We start from the raw sequence: 14615 nt of genomic DNA, 5'->3' as shown, positions 1-14615 counted from the left end.
GCCAGGGTTGTTTGACGCCAGTACTCTTTCCTGCCATGGCAGGGGGTTGGACTTGATGATCTGCTCAGGTCCCTTCTGACCCTACCAACTATGAAACTATGCTGCCTGCACAGTAGCTCATTACTACTGTGCAGTAGCTTGTTACTAGCATGATAGCATCCTGTGGCACAAAGCATGATGCAGTACTACTGTTCAGTAGTAATGAGCTACCGTGCAGTCAGCATCACCAAGTAGCCGTGTGGGGACACTACTGCGCAGTACTGCCCAGTCACTTTGTAGTTGTAAGTACTAATCGGCTACACGGTCACAACTGCGCAGTCAGTCTTGCGTAGATGTGGCCTGTGACTCTCGTTCTAGTCTCTCTCGGCTTTCTCAGGATTTGCAATGTGTTGATGGAGAATCCCCAGCTGCCCTACAGCAGCCTCTAGTATGGGAGTCGCTTGGTCAGGCGCAGGGTGGGGAAAGCAGCAGCAGCCTCATGCTCCAGAAGTTGTTAGCAGATAGGAAACTTCTTGGGAATCAGTACTACCCAGAGATCATGCATTATGCATAGCCTGGTGCAGAAATGGTCTCAGTTTCAAGAAGCCACAGCTTGATCCTTTGCTCAGGAAATGCTGGTCACTGATGGGAAGCTAGGCCTTCTATTTCTTTAAAAAAAGACATTACAGTCAGGAGCTAAAATTCCAAAATAGTGTTTAATATTCTTATTTTCCAGAAAAGGCACAGTTTCAGCTATTATAAAGTGACAATCCCTTTTTTCAGGCAAATAAAAAAAAGACTTAAAATAGTTACATAGGCTATATCATCAGGAGTAGTGCATACAGTACTTCCATCAAGCCTACAGTACTATAATTTTATATTTGTTACAAAAATAGCAGCTGATTTTCTTCATCTATTTACAGTATTTCATAGTATTGCATATTTCTACAGAGATATATACAACCACTCTGCATACAAATATGGTTTCTCAACTCAGATCTGCCTATTTCTGACAACTATTAACATTAGTATCTTCTAATCATAATGTTTAACCTCAGGATTACCTTAACTTCTTGGAAGGAAATGATTAGGAAACTGCTCCTGGGGAACTCCAGACGACAAAACAACGGCATTTACTGTCTGACAATACGACATTTATTTTCAGTAACAATTTTGTATTATCTGTTAAGTAGTCTTGTGACTGATTTAAGAGTCGAATGTGAACTCGTTAGATATGGGCTGCGGTTGCTCATTGCAGAACGTCTCACTAAGGGGCTGGTGTGGGATCGTGTGGAGTGAGCCACTTTTTTGCAGAGTAACAAAAGCATTGCTCCTAGCAGCAGGCACGGGTGATACTGAAATGTAAGTATACTAAATTAAATATTTCAAATAAGGAACTGAAGCGGCAGTTTCATCCTAAGCACGCCAAAGATCTCTCAAGTATTCCTAAAATTGCCTTCCCCCAAGAAGTGCAAAAGTAAACAGTTACTTGAAAATATCCAAATCTCTAGCCACTACTAAGTGCTAGTACAGAAATCTCTGTCTACATGTGCACGTTCAATAATACAGCACCACTGATAAGCAGACGGCAGGAATGGCTAGTTACAGTCACTACATCAAATTTAAGTTTCTTTTCCAAATAAATAGGTCCCACTGTTACAAGCTGTCCAGCAGGCAAAATATCATCATTAAGAGCAGTATTTTTTTTGCACAGTTTTCTCTCCCTATTGAGAACAACCTGAAATGGAATTACTGGACCTATTATTTCCTGGCTGAAGTCAGTTTACATAAGCAAAGAATTTGGCCCAAAATGTCGATGCTAAATAATAATGCTAAAATATATATATGCAAAATGCATACTGATGTCTAAAAGCCAGTAACTTCTCATCTGTTTTCCACTTTTTATTCTGTCGGCAGGTCGAAGCTGACCTAGGCAAGCTGCAAACAAAAATTTATTTGGGGTTCGGTTTACCACAGTGGTGTAGTAACCGCTCAAATAACTAAACTTCTACATTAGAAATAACACTGATGGACGGTTAAGAACCGAGGAGTGAAGTGGGAGTAAACAAAACCAAAACTAGCAAGTTTTCCAAAAGGGGAATAGATAAAACTGTATATTTGGAAAATGAAACTATTCAACTTTCCAAATCGCGATCTTCCCTTCTTCCTTCCCAGAGCCGCTGAGGACGTATCTGTTCTCTGCAGAGCACAGGGCCTTCACCGTGTCTGCATGGCCCACCAGCTCCTTCTCCACCCTTTTCCTCTCAACATCTACCACGTAGATCTTTCCTTTGATTTTGCCCTGCGATAGTCCTCTGCTGCCAATCCACAGCTGAAAAGAAACAACAGCTTTTGAAGCATTATATATTCCCAGTTGGTTTAAGGATACGGCTGAAACACAGAAGTTGCTCTGTCACCCCCAGGAGACGGTCATTCGCTTCTCTACCCAAGTTTGAAAAGAGGCTTCCCATAAAGCGGCTCATTGAAGATAGTTCTTTGTACTTTTTTTCTGTATATCCACTATAACAACATTTTAACTAAAGTTTGCTAGTTAGAAAGAAGACCTTTTTTTCTGCTTTACAAACACAACTGTCTTGGGTTTTTGTTCCAGAAAGACACAACATACAATGGCTAGATTTTTTTTTTTTAAATTAAAAGGCATTTAGAAGTAAGTTTATAGCAGACATCACTGTCATTTTTAGCACCTGGCAGGCCACTTCGACACAGCCTGGCTTCCCAATAGCTGCTATTTCACTACCTAGAGCAGAACTATGGGGTTTACTACCCCCATCCCGCTTCAGGTGAGAGGGGGGACAGGACCTGTTGGCCTGCTGATTGTTGGCAGGATTAAAGAGGAGGACTGAATGCTCAAGCTGAAGAAGGGGGAGGGTCAAGTGTTTGCCAATTTTATTTCTGTACAAGTAAACTGGACAATGATACTGTTTAAGGCATTAGTGGGCTCTGAATCGATGAAGGGGAAGAGGGGTGAAGCTGTGGAAGGTGTAAAAGAGATAATGCTTTTGGTTTCCAAGGAACTTGTTGGTCACTCAGTTTGGGGGCTCTGTCCGGATGGCTTCTTTCTCTGGTTTGCCACATCAGATCCTGGCGCACATAGCAGAGGGGCTTCTCAACTCCAAAGCAGCACACATTTTGTGGAAGAAGGAGAGATAAGAGGTTCCAACTGGGATTATTTTAGGAAAATTAACTACTGATTTTCTACCCAGGGAATATATTTGTGTCATTAATTATGGAAACAGATGGTAACGAGGGGAGCTTTTTAGTCCCCTTTAGCCATCTTTTGTTGGGCCTGTAGTGTGTTGAAAAAGGCCAGCTAATCAGCCTTTACTTTTGTACATTAGCCCATGGGTGTCGGTGCCTTGAGTCAGGGGGGCATGTGCCCCCCCCCAGACACCAGTCAGCGACCGGGGGGTCAGGTCCCCCGCAGCTGATCCTGCTGGTGGGGGGTGGGGAGTCCCCCTGCGACTGATCCTGCTGGCCGCAGGGACGTCAATCTCGCTCCTGCAGCCACTTCCGGAAGCAGCACTACTGCTTTTCTCAGCGGCCCTGCTCCCCAGCCAATGCTCACAGGGGGGACACTGGTGCTCTTGCCTGCCCGCTGGCTACACAGGGAGCGCAGCCTGACAGGGGGTGCACCGGCGCTCTCAGGGGGTGCACGTGCATTAGCCTCTTCTTGGTCGCCCCTGCATTAGCCTCTTCTTGGTCTTGATCACCAGAACATGAGGGATTAAATATCAAGGGACCCAATTCTTTGTTGCATACTGTTCACTGGTCAGTGGCTAATAAAGCCATTGCACAAATCATCATGAATAACAATTCTGGCTTTGCTTACAATTTTGTAAATATCCAATGAGTGGTCAATTATACATGGCTGCCATTAGCTTAGCTGACTCCAAAGTGGTACCTATGTCTCAGATCAATTTGAATACAACTCAGTAACAGAAAAATCAGGCAACAAAACTTGAAAGAGACACAAATTAGTATGTTGCATTTCAACAAAAAGAAACATGTGACAATGAAGGTTTAATGAATATCTCACCTGATTTTTCACTTTTATCATGCAGGTGATCTCAGAGCAATCCAGAAGATGAATCTTTTGAGGTTTGCTTGAGAGATTTCTTGTATTCCAGACACACAGGTCACTGCTACCAAAACACGATGTCCAGACCTCATCTCTCTAAGGCACAAAGAACACAACCAGCCTTAGCTGTGCTCTTACAAATATATCTCAAGAAATACAGCACTGTTTATAAAGCAGACTTCCCTTAAATGGAATTAGCAACCTAAATTTAATACCTCGAGAAACAGCTGGAAGCAGAGAAAAGGTGAACCCATATCCTTCAGGTTCTGTTCAATTTTCATTTCCTGTTGAAACCCATTTGTTGACACGGCCAGTATGCAGCTCCTCGCACCTTCAGTATTAAAGAGATGATGTTTAGTAGTTAAAGTGGAAAGGAAGACATGGGTAAGTGTATACACACCGAGAATGTGGGGCCACCAGTCATAGCAGTGAGATCTATAAACTATTAGGGCTGTGCAAAGCTTCGGTACCCAATTCAATTCAGAGGAGATTCGGCCCCATTCAACGCCCGAGTCTCTGAATTGAATCAGAAGACCCTTTAATCTCTCCGAATCAAATCGGAAGCCTCTGAATCAATTCAGAGAAATTAGATAATTTGGTCATAGACACCGCTTTATATGTTTTTTCCATGTACCTTGAGGTGCTGGGTGCAGCTCATAAAGGCCAAGATGGTGGGGTGGAAGGAGCATCCCACAGGAGCATGGGGGGGCCCCCCACGTGCTCGGCAGTGGACCCAGAAGTACTCCTGGTCCACTTCCAGATCTGCTGTGGAGCATGCAGGGGACCCCCTCACCCCCCAACTCAGCAACTGGGTCTGGGGGACACCTTGGGTTCCCCCACAGACAAGCACTAAGCTGGGGTGGGGGGGTCCCCCACATGCTCGGTGACGGATCCAGAAGTGGACCAAAAGTATTTCCAGTATACTTCCAGATCCACTGCCGAGCGCATCGGCCCCCCACCCGCACTCCCGTGGGACGCTCCATCTGCCCCACCATCTTGGCGTTCACAAGCCGCACCTGGTACCTTGAGATGTGTAGAAAAAAACATTTAAAGCTGCGTCTATGGCCAAATCACTGATTCTCCAAATCAGAATCAAATCTTCAGATTCAGATTTGGCCAAATCGAATCAGGACAGTGATCTGAATCAGTGAATTGAATCACTGTCCCCCAAATCAGGCCAAATCCGAATCAAATACTGTCCGCTTCGCACACCCCTATAAACTATGTCTTTTGCTCTTACTTGATTTCTTACAATACGTCCACACAGCTGGGAGCCCAGGGCTACATGCAGCCTGTAAAGGGTTAACTCTCAGCCCCTGGGCTCTAGTCTGGGCCTCATCAAATCTCCTGCAGCTGCCAGGTGTCTCTCCCTCCAACAGCTTCTGCTGCACATCCCAGCCCCTAGGGGTGGTGCAGGTGGCATGGCACAGCACGGCCCGGGGAGCCCCCAGTGCAGGGGCACCCATATGGTGCAGCACAGCACAGGGAAAGCCATGGCAGAGGGAAGTCTGAGCCACGTGATGCACAGCCCACACAGTGTGTCAGGCCCAGACACTCAAAGTTAGACAGTTTGGAGGGAAAGAAGGGGAGGAGAAGTTAGGCAGATATTTGTAGATCTCTTCTGTTCTCAGGAGTGCACAAGTATTTACTCCCGTAGATCTAGGGCAGACACTCAATGAAGTCTTAGAAAAGTAGGGCTAGAAGGGTTCTCAGGTCATCTCATCCAACTCCCAGCTCAAGGCAGGATCACCCCTGACTAAACCATCCTAGACAAGTGTTTCTCTAACCTATCATTAAAAACTTTTGTGAACAACCCTCACAAATACCAGGCTCAATGCCCCAAATACCAAAGACACCCTATGTGCCACTGGTAAAGGAAGTGGACAAGGGTACTGTCAATGTCCCGGCTCTGCAAGGACAGAAAGTTTGTTAACATACAGGCAGGAGATCAAGGGGAGTACAGCTGTATCCTCCACTGTAGTCATACCACACCCAAATACTTAATTAGAAAAAAATCCCATTGAGGCATGAAGAACTTACAGCACCACAGCCAGTCATTATGGAGTTTGACAGAAGTGAGGTTTTGGCAGGGCAGCTGAAATATATCGTTTACTTTCAAAGTGCTGATGTTCCAAGCAATCAGCGTCCCATCTAAACTGCATGAATAAGCTTGGCTGTTAACAAAAAAAAAATACAGATTGAAATCAAATGCTGGGCATTCAAATCCAAAACTGAGACTTCAAGCCACACTCTGAGACAAACCCCATTTGCTGGAAAGATGCCGCATCTAGTGTTCGTGTCCAACTGATGGCACTACCGTGGTTTCAGGATTTAATCGTCTTCACTGCGATGGAAGGGAGTAATGCTGAGGCTGGATTTATAAATCGAGTGAGTGAGTAATGCCAAGGCTGGAAGTGTGCTGCACAGCAGGCCCTTTAAATCTTGCTCTTTTTGCCACATGCTCTCTTCCCCACCCCCCACTGCTGACTGGCGGACGGGCCCCCACAGCCCCGCCTCTCACTCTGGATTGGCCTAGAGGCAAAAACTATGGTTAAATATGCTGCAGGTTTTGGTCTCCTGCGCTGATTGGCCAAGGGCCCCTGGCAGCCCAGCAGCTCACTCTGCTGATCAGCCAGGAGGCAAAAACCATGGCATATTTAAAACTACGGTTTTTTCCTCACAGCCAATCAGGAGCAAGCAGTGGGGCCACTGGAGTCCCCTGGCCAATCAGCAGCAGAGGGCAAGGCAGGGTATGCACAGTGAAAAGGGCGAGATTAAAGGAGCTGCTGTGCGGTGCGCTTCCAGTGCTATTTAGGGAGGGCAAATCCTCCACCAAAAACAGACTATGGTCTGGTGGTCAGGGCGTTTTGTTGGGAGGGAGGGCCTGTGGGTTTGAATCACCACTCCCCTTCCAGGAATGTTTTAACAGAAAATTAAATAAAAAGAAAAAAAAAAGAAAGAGCGTAGCCTGCTCAGCCTTTCGAAAGACAGGCTATAGGTGCCAAGCACTGAAAACATTAGGCATTGCTGCCCCCAACTCAATTCCTTAACTGAATCTTGCAATATTATCCATAAGTGTTTCAAAATTGGGTCACAGGATTGTAAAGTCTCAAATTTTGAAATCTAGTTTATTAGGCTACTACAGTGATCTGAGCCGCCTTTATGCATTATGAACTAAAATGTGCAATAATTATATCAAATGAGAAAACTGAATGAAAACCATTTTCCTCTAACTCTGCTGTATATTACTGGCTATGAAACTCCCTACTCTCCCAAGTTAATATATATATCAAAATCATTTTTCCATTGTGATTGCATGTAGGAAAAATATACTCTATCATCCTATTTAACATACATGAACCAGACAAAAACATCTTTCTTCAGAGTGGGGTAGTAGCTACTGAACAAAACAATGCACTCTTTGCTTCTCTGTAATGAAAAATAAATCAAGAACTGTGCTGTAAAAGGCTACTCAATTATACACATGAAGCAAAAATGGAATGGCTTTGAAAATGCAACTGTGTCGACTCATAACTGAATGCCTCCAAATTCCCATTGCTCTCATCTCTGTCCAACAACTGTCTTACATATTCTGTTTCAAAACGCGTAAGATTTACTTTAAAAGGGAATTCTCTGTTTTACTAGATATAACACAGATGCTTCCCTATGGGCCTTAATAAAGGCTTGCTTTACTGGTAGGCAGCCTCCCTGTTTCAAGTGATGAACTCTGGCCAAAACTTTTGAATATTAGTAATTTGTTTCCTTTGTGGATTCTTTTCTCCTTTATCACATGCTAATGCTTCGCCCTTGTTTTTTGGTTTGAGATTTCAATCATCATACTGTGTTGCTTGGCAATTTTAACTGGTCTTGTGTCACCACAGTCTGGCCTAGATTCTCAATTCTCTGAGCCTGCTTTGTACCGGTCTAGCAGCATGGAAATATCTTCCATTTTGTTTAAGCAGCCAGAAGAGGAGTCCTGTTGGGTAGGTGAATTTCCCTGGGGTTTAAGAAAACCACAGAAATTCCATGTCAAAGCTGCTTCCTGGTGCAAGGCACATAACCCACAGTACTCCGAGTCTCAGATGATCCCTAGTGCTCACAATGGCCCTTGTATGTCATTGGCAGCAAATATAAAATAAAGCAGTTTCCAAGAAAGCAGGGCTACTTTAGAAATTAGGTCACATTCACATGAGATAAATTTACATATAGGGTATGATAATAAAACTAATTAAAGAAAATAGAGTTGGGTGGGTGTTTCAAAGGCCTCCTTTCATATACCTGCACACCTTTCTCTTGGAGTTAAATTTAAATCAAGGAGCTGATTAATCATTACAAAAAAATTAGTGTCATGGAAATATCCAAAGGCAAAGTTACTTTGTGATATGCATGGATACTCTCCTAAATTAAGTTCACTATTGAGGTATTTAGTCTCTGATTACAGCTAGTGCAAAGCTGTGTTAAATTCGATTGTTCTCCTGCCTGTATATGTTACAGTATTTGACATAAATGTAATTTTGAGGCATCTTTAAATTTCAGCTAAGGTCACATTAGTAAGGCAGTGATTACCCTGAACTGCCTACAACTGTTCACACTTAAGGACAATGGCAGAGAATTACATTTGTCTTGGTTTGCTTTGTGGTCCTCTACATGGACCGTGCCACAGGAAGCCTGGGTCTGGACCGACAATGATATACATACACTTTAAAAGAAGCCTAAACACCTAGCTGATCAAACGGTTAGGAGACAACATATCAGATTAACCTTCTATCCAAAATGGATGCAAGAATGTAGTCTAGTAAATATGCACCTTTGGAGAAGTCAGGAAGCTACCAGCATAGTGCGAGCCCCCTAGAAATGAAGGGAGCAACTTACGTTAATAACCAGATTGGCAAAGGCACTTATGCCTGCTAGAGAGCATGGCTTCTGTCTTCAGTCTTCTCTGCTACAAGAGGGTGCATCTTCATGTGTGCTTTACCATGGAGTTGACTAGTTAGCTGCACAGTAAGAGTATCACCATCTACATGTGCACCCATGTGTCTGGGACAAGTGCTATTCTACAGTGGTGTAATTCATGCTACCGCAACGCACTCGTAGATGGCGACTGTGGCTGGATGGGGTGTGAGGGTGGTACAGTGCGGAGGCTGCCTGCTGCCTACCCTTGTACTGTAGCATCCTCACGCCCCAGCCAGCCCCAATGCCACCCAGAGCTTGGGGCCGACCCACTGAGCCCCCCGCCAACCCAGAGCTGCTCCACCCCAATTCAATGTGCTGCAATCACAGACAGGTGTAAATACTGTGCCCGAGAGCAAAACTCCAGCACAAACTGAGCCAGAAGTTATTTCGTTGCCCTAATTGCATGTTTAGATGCACCCAGGGCACGGCTGAATCACCCAGCTAAGGAGGCTGGGTATACCAAGATGAGAGGGGAATGCAAGAGGCCCAGATGGGCAAGGGATGGAGCCTGAGGCTGCATCTAGACCCTTCACCTGGCTAAGCACTGTGTATTTGGATTTAAGGTACAGGGTAAGAACAGGTCAAGGTTCTGGTATTGTCTTCTGCTTGTTTTATACCTCTCAACACATGGCAGCTGGTCTCTTATGCTCATCCTGCTTTTATAATAAATTATTTTGTTGTTCATCTCCTTATTGGTTGCCTGTGGAAGGAGGGACTTTCTGGATTCCAGACTAACCCTCTCCCCAGAGAAGAGGAGAGTTCTTCCATAATCCAAAAGCGAAGGCCCACTTGGGGCCAGCAAAGATCCCTCACTTCAGCTGCCGAGTCCAGGTACAATGGGAGAGGATCTGAGGTGCAGAGACAGAGACCCATTTCAGGGCAACCTCGGTCTGTTCGTTGGGATGTGTGACAGCATAGCAGAGAGCAGCTCTGGGCTCCAGGGGCCCCATGAATGGTTTTGTGATGATCAGCATAGAGAATCCTGTTCAAAATTCTTTTCCATACAATTTTCTCATCCAGATTCACAATGTCCAGTACAAAGAATGTTTCCCCTATTTACTTGTATGCATATGAAGAAACTGAACTTGTAGTCAGGTTTACCTGGGTATACTGTTCCTCTGCTCTACAACGATGTCCATCACATCAGAACGATGGTCATTTAGTTGCTTATTGCAAGACATACTGTGTGTGTTGATTATGTAAATAATGGAGTCTTGAGAACCAATCCATACTTGGCTCTGTTCTACCATTACCATACAAGTCTATAAAAAAAATGCAAATTTTAGAAAGTGCAATTCAAAAGGCAATCACTCTTCAGAGTAGACTGCTGAACAGGAATTGTTTCCTGGTGCTTAACACCAGCAATATAAAACCACACCCCACATGGTTCCCAGCTTCACTCTAGCCAAGACCTATGATTACTAAGCTTCCATGGCTTGTGGGAAATGAGGAGTGGTCTCAGACTGTATTTCCAGAGATGATCAGGACACTATCACAGTATCCCTTGGACTTCTTCCCTCTTGACAGAAGGATGGAACAATCCTGCTGCAGGAGCCCTGCTGCAAACATTACCTACCTTCACTACATCCTTCATGTTGCTTTTCATTTTCATAAACTTGTCCACTTATTCACCCAGGGCCCTTCTTCTGCATCTAGGCATCCGCCACTGGCCTCCTTTTTCCTCTATCCATTTCCCGCCTCTGTCTTCATTACTCTTCTACAGTTCTCACCAGCTTTAGCTGCTCCTCACCCCTTTTCCTCCCACATGCAAAAGCTCAGATCCCACATACACACCCTCCCTCCAAGTCTTGCCACTCACCTCTGGTGATGTATATCCCAAACCAGCCCTCACACCAGCCCTTACCAGTCTTGTGTCACAATTCCAAGCTTCATGCCTTACCTGCCCCTTATACCTCCCCCTCCCTCGCTGACACTGGGATGCCCAACCATTTCTACAAAAGACCACAGCTATCTATAACCTCTTCATATCTCACTCTCTCCTACACCCAGCCTCCCCAGTCTTTGCTGCTTCTCTACCCATCTCTTTCTCTGTTTTTGAACACTACTGCATTCAGTTCTCCTCTCATTTCCCTCTCCACACTGTTGCCATCTACTGTCCTCCACTGATTTCCCAATCCCTCCACATCAGCCTTCCTTTTACTTTCATTCCTGACTCACTCTTCCTCCTCACAGTTGCCAAGTTCTTCCAAATACCTAACATAAATCTCCCTTGTCTCAATGTATGTCCACTACTATTTGCTCTGTCCCTGTAGACATGGAATAATTGAGGATCACCCTCATTACAAACAGTGCTTCTTGTATTTGAAGGCTGTTATCAACCCCCCTTTTATTTTACTGTCTTCTACTATCTTAGTCTGTAGACTAATTAATCCCAATTCTTCCAGCCTTTCCTGTTATATCATGTTTTTTTTTCACTTCCACGTGGATAACTCATCTGACCCTTTAGTCGCACACTAGTTCACCTTCCTGTCTTTATTCACCCTGCAGCCCTGCTTTAACCTCTTCCATTCACTATATTTGGTCTTCACTGAGCAACATTCACTCACTAATCTTTCTGAGTTTCTTCCTTTCCAACCATGGTCTCTTATCCTTACCTACCAATGTCTACTTCAACCCACGCAGATCTTTCCATAACATCCAGTTCATGAGCATGGATAATTTCTTGACTGATTCCAATCCCTCCTTTCCCAGCTCAGCTTGATATGGTTTTTTTTAAATAAGAGAGTTTAACGCAAAAAAAAGTCACTTTCCCCATCAGAAGACCTCTTGCCAGCACCCCCAGTGATGGGTCAGCCCCAACATCCATCTCCACTGCTCCAAACCATCACTGACAAATCTCAAATCTAGGATGACCTCTCCCACAACAAATTCATTCTTTCCTCCTTCAGTTCTGCCATCCTCCTAAGGAATTCTACTTTGCCAACTTAATTAAATGACACATCCTCGACTACAGGCCAATCTCCACCTTTTGCCTTCACTTCTTTCTCCAGACAAAATTCCACTGATTTCTTCCAAAAGAAAACTGACAGAAATACAACCAACCTTCACCCTCAACCTTTGGCTTGCTTTCCCTTCCCCTTTTCTCACTTCAAGCTTGTCTTCACTTTAAAGGCCTCGCTAACACTGCTCCCAACCTACCTATTATCTTTCATTTGCTATTGAGATGTTAGCTCCCTACTCCCATTGGAAGAGGCCATGGATTACTCCTATCCCTATGAAACAAGCAGTTCTGTGTTTTTTAACATGCTGTGCTCATCCTTAGAGGACCTTCTCATGAATATCTGCAAACCTGCTGTTAGATTGCTCACAAACCAAGAATACCATCTTTCATGCTGACCAATATTGTCCATTTCCTTACATTCCCCCATCTATCAAATCAGTCTGCCTGGAGTCTTTGATCTTAAAATAGTTCTCTCTTTTGGCAGGGACCACATCTAGGAAAATGTGTTCCCTGCAGGGACCATGTTTTCTAGCAAAATAGCATCCTGGGCGACAACTACTGCTCCTGGAAACTACACTAATACAAAGGGTAAGTAGCAGTATTTGTCTTGCTTACCAGTTTAGAACTGCCCACTTTAAAACAATGCTGCTGGATAGACCAGGTAGATGCATCAAACACAGCTACCTTCCCCTCATTTAAAGCACACCATAATTTTGGAAAGGTATCTCCAGGTTTTTCTGCTGGGTCAAGATGTCCTAGTATTGGAGGGAGAGGGAAGAAGAATAAACAATACTATCAGCTATATTTGCACAAATGACCAGAAAATGCATTTTCCTGCTAAAGCATGGCATCTGTACCCCAGAACCTATACTAGCAGCTAATGAGCAGAATAACCATGTCACCATTGTGCTCTCCCACATCTATTTGGCGAGTCCACTTGATGTCTCATTTTACACCTGTCAGCTCTCCAGAGCAAGGACAATCTTTCCATTGTATGTATGTGAAATGATCAACTCCTTGGAGCTCTAATCCCGGTTTGAGTCATTAAGCGCTGCTACCATACAAGCAATAAATACCTTGGCTCCCTTTTGGTTTCTGGGTGTTGGATATGACCTATAAACCTCTGAAGGACTTAAGATCCATCTCTTGGTAAAAGCATCTTTCCCTGCATCACACTGTTATAGTTGCAGGCAACAAAGTGCCATCCGGAAGCCCCGTAGTAAAAGAGCAGGGCTGCTGCTTGTATGTTCCCTGCAAGGGGCCCTCAACTTTGGAACTTACTCCCCTCTCTCTCTCTCGACTTTGGGTGTTTGTTTTCAAACAGCCCAAATCAGAGAGCTTTCAGGGCAGGCATGCAAACACCACACTTTGTTACTTGTACTGGATTAATTCCAAGAATGAAACTTTGTACCTGGTGTATAAAGCAAGACATTTACTGCTTGTGGAAAAGTCTCACCAACCGAAGGATTGATCTTGTGCTTTAGAGTCTCAGATGTAGTTTTGGGGATCATCATGGGCACTGAAACAGATAAAAATCCTTGATAAGTTACAAGACTGTACATGCTAATGCAAGAAATGAATGCATGATTCTTAAGCAGCTTATGGTAAATCTGCATCACATTCCTAATTTGTCTCTTCTTGCCATCAAAGTTGAGTCCGAGATGGAAAATCAGACTCCTAACTCCACTCCTCTAAATTATGGTGGGAGACTGTAGAGGACAGTGGAGGCAGAAAAGAATAGTGCATTCACTTCACTTAGTCTAGAGAATATACAATCTAAATTCAGAACCAGCTGGGCTACAAATGGGGAAGAGTCATGGTGTGTTGTAGCCTAGTGGTTACAGCACTCTCTGGGAGAAGGATTTCTGGTCCTTCCTCCCCTCACTATTTATTTTCTTCCTACCCATGCTGGATATACATCTACCTGGCTTTGTTTAGGAACAGCAAATCCTGTATCTCTAAGGGGTTAGACTACTGAGGGCTTTTTTCAGCTTGATCATAGAATCACAGAAAAGTAGGTTTGGAAGAGACGTTCAGAGCTCATTTAATCCAATTTCCTGCTCAAGGCCATTTAATCCAATTTCCTGCTCAAGGCAACATCACCGCTATCCAAACCATCGCATACAAGTCTAAATGTGGCAATCAGCCTGGGCCAGAGCTGGGGGGCAAGACCCTCTAACCAGGAACCTTTGGTTTTGGTCCCAGCAGGAGCTCTGGCACATCCCTGGCTGCAGCCAATACCCAGTGCTTTTGAGGGAAGAACAAGGGGGAGGGAGGAGGAACAAAAAGCCAAATCCTGATACCTGTAGCAACAGGAGGAGAAAAAAAATTCCCTCTCAGCCCCATGTGGCAACCAGCAGAGCCCAGATGCCTGGGAAAAACCAAACACCCTCCATTCTTCCCTGCAACCTGGGGACAGCAAACATAACCCACCCATCACACCACCTTCTTACTGGACAGCCAAAACTCCCCTTTCCGTATTCCTTCCATAAACCCATTCCAGTTCCTTTAATCTTCCTTTGTAACTAAGCCAGTCGTGGAGCTCTGCTTCATTCCCCCGCTGCTGAGTCTGGTCCTCTCCAGTATCCACATGCTCAGAGCTGCCAAGCTCTTCTTGTGATC

General features: G+C 44.5%; 1 protein-coding gene across 1 annotated transcript in view; it reads right to left on the bottom strand.

Annotated features, from left to right (window-relative positions):
- Positions 1-676: 676 nt before the first annotated feature.
- Positions 677-14615, bottom strand: part of DENND3 (DENN domain containing 3) — a 104194-nt gene continuing 90255 nt past the window's right edge. Inside the window, exons 17-23 of the mRNA XM_019528219.1 lie at positions 13405-13512; positions 12609-12748; positions 10133-10293; positions 6119-6252; positions 4294-4409; positions 4037-4174; positions 677-2311 (exon numbers count right to left, since the gene is read on the bottom strand). Coding sequence (XP_019383764.1) covers positions 2111-2311; positions 4037-4174; positions 4294-4409; positions 6119-6252; positions 10133-10293; positions 12609-12748; positions 13405-13512 — 998 coding nt within the window. The 3' untranslated portion in view covers positions 677-2110. The remainder of the gene's footprint in view (positions 2312-4036; positions 4175-4293; positions 4410-6118; positions 6253-10132; positions 10294-12608; positions 12749-13404; positions 13513-14615) is intronic.

The sequence above is a fragment of the Gavialis gangeticus genome, unplaced genomic scaffold, assembly GCF_001723915.1.
Source record: "Gavialis gangeticus isolate Ggan-Ray unplaced genomic scaffold, GavGan_comp1, whole genome shotgun sequence".
NCBI lineage: Eukaryota > Metazoa > Chordata > Crocodylia > Gavialidae > Gavialis > Gavialis gangeticus.
Note: the sequence above shows the minus strand (reverse complement) of the source record. Positions and strands in the feature narration are given on the sequence as shown.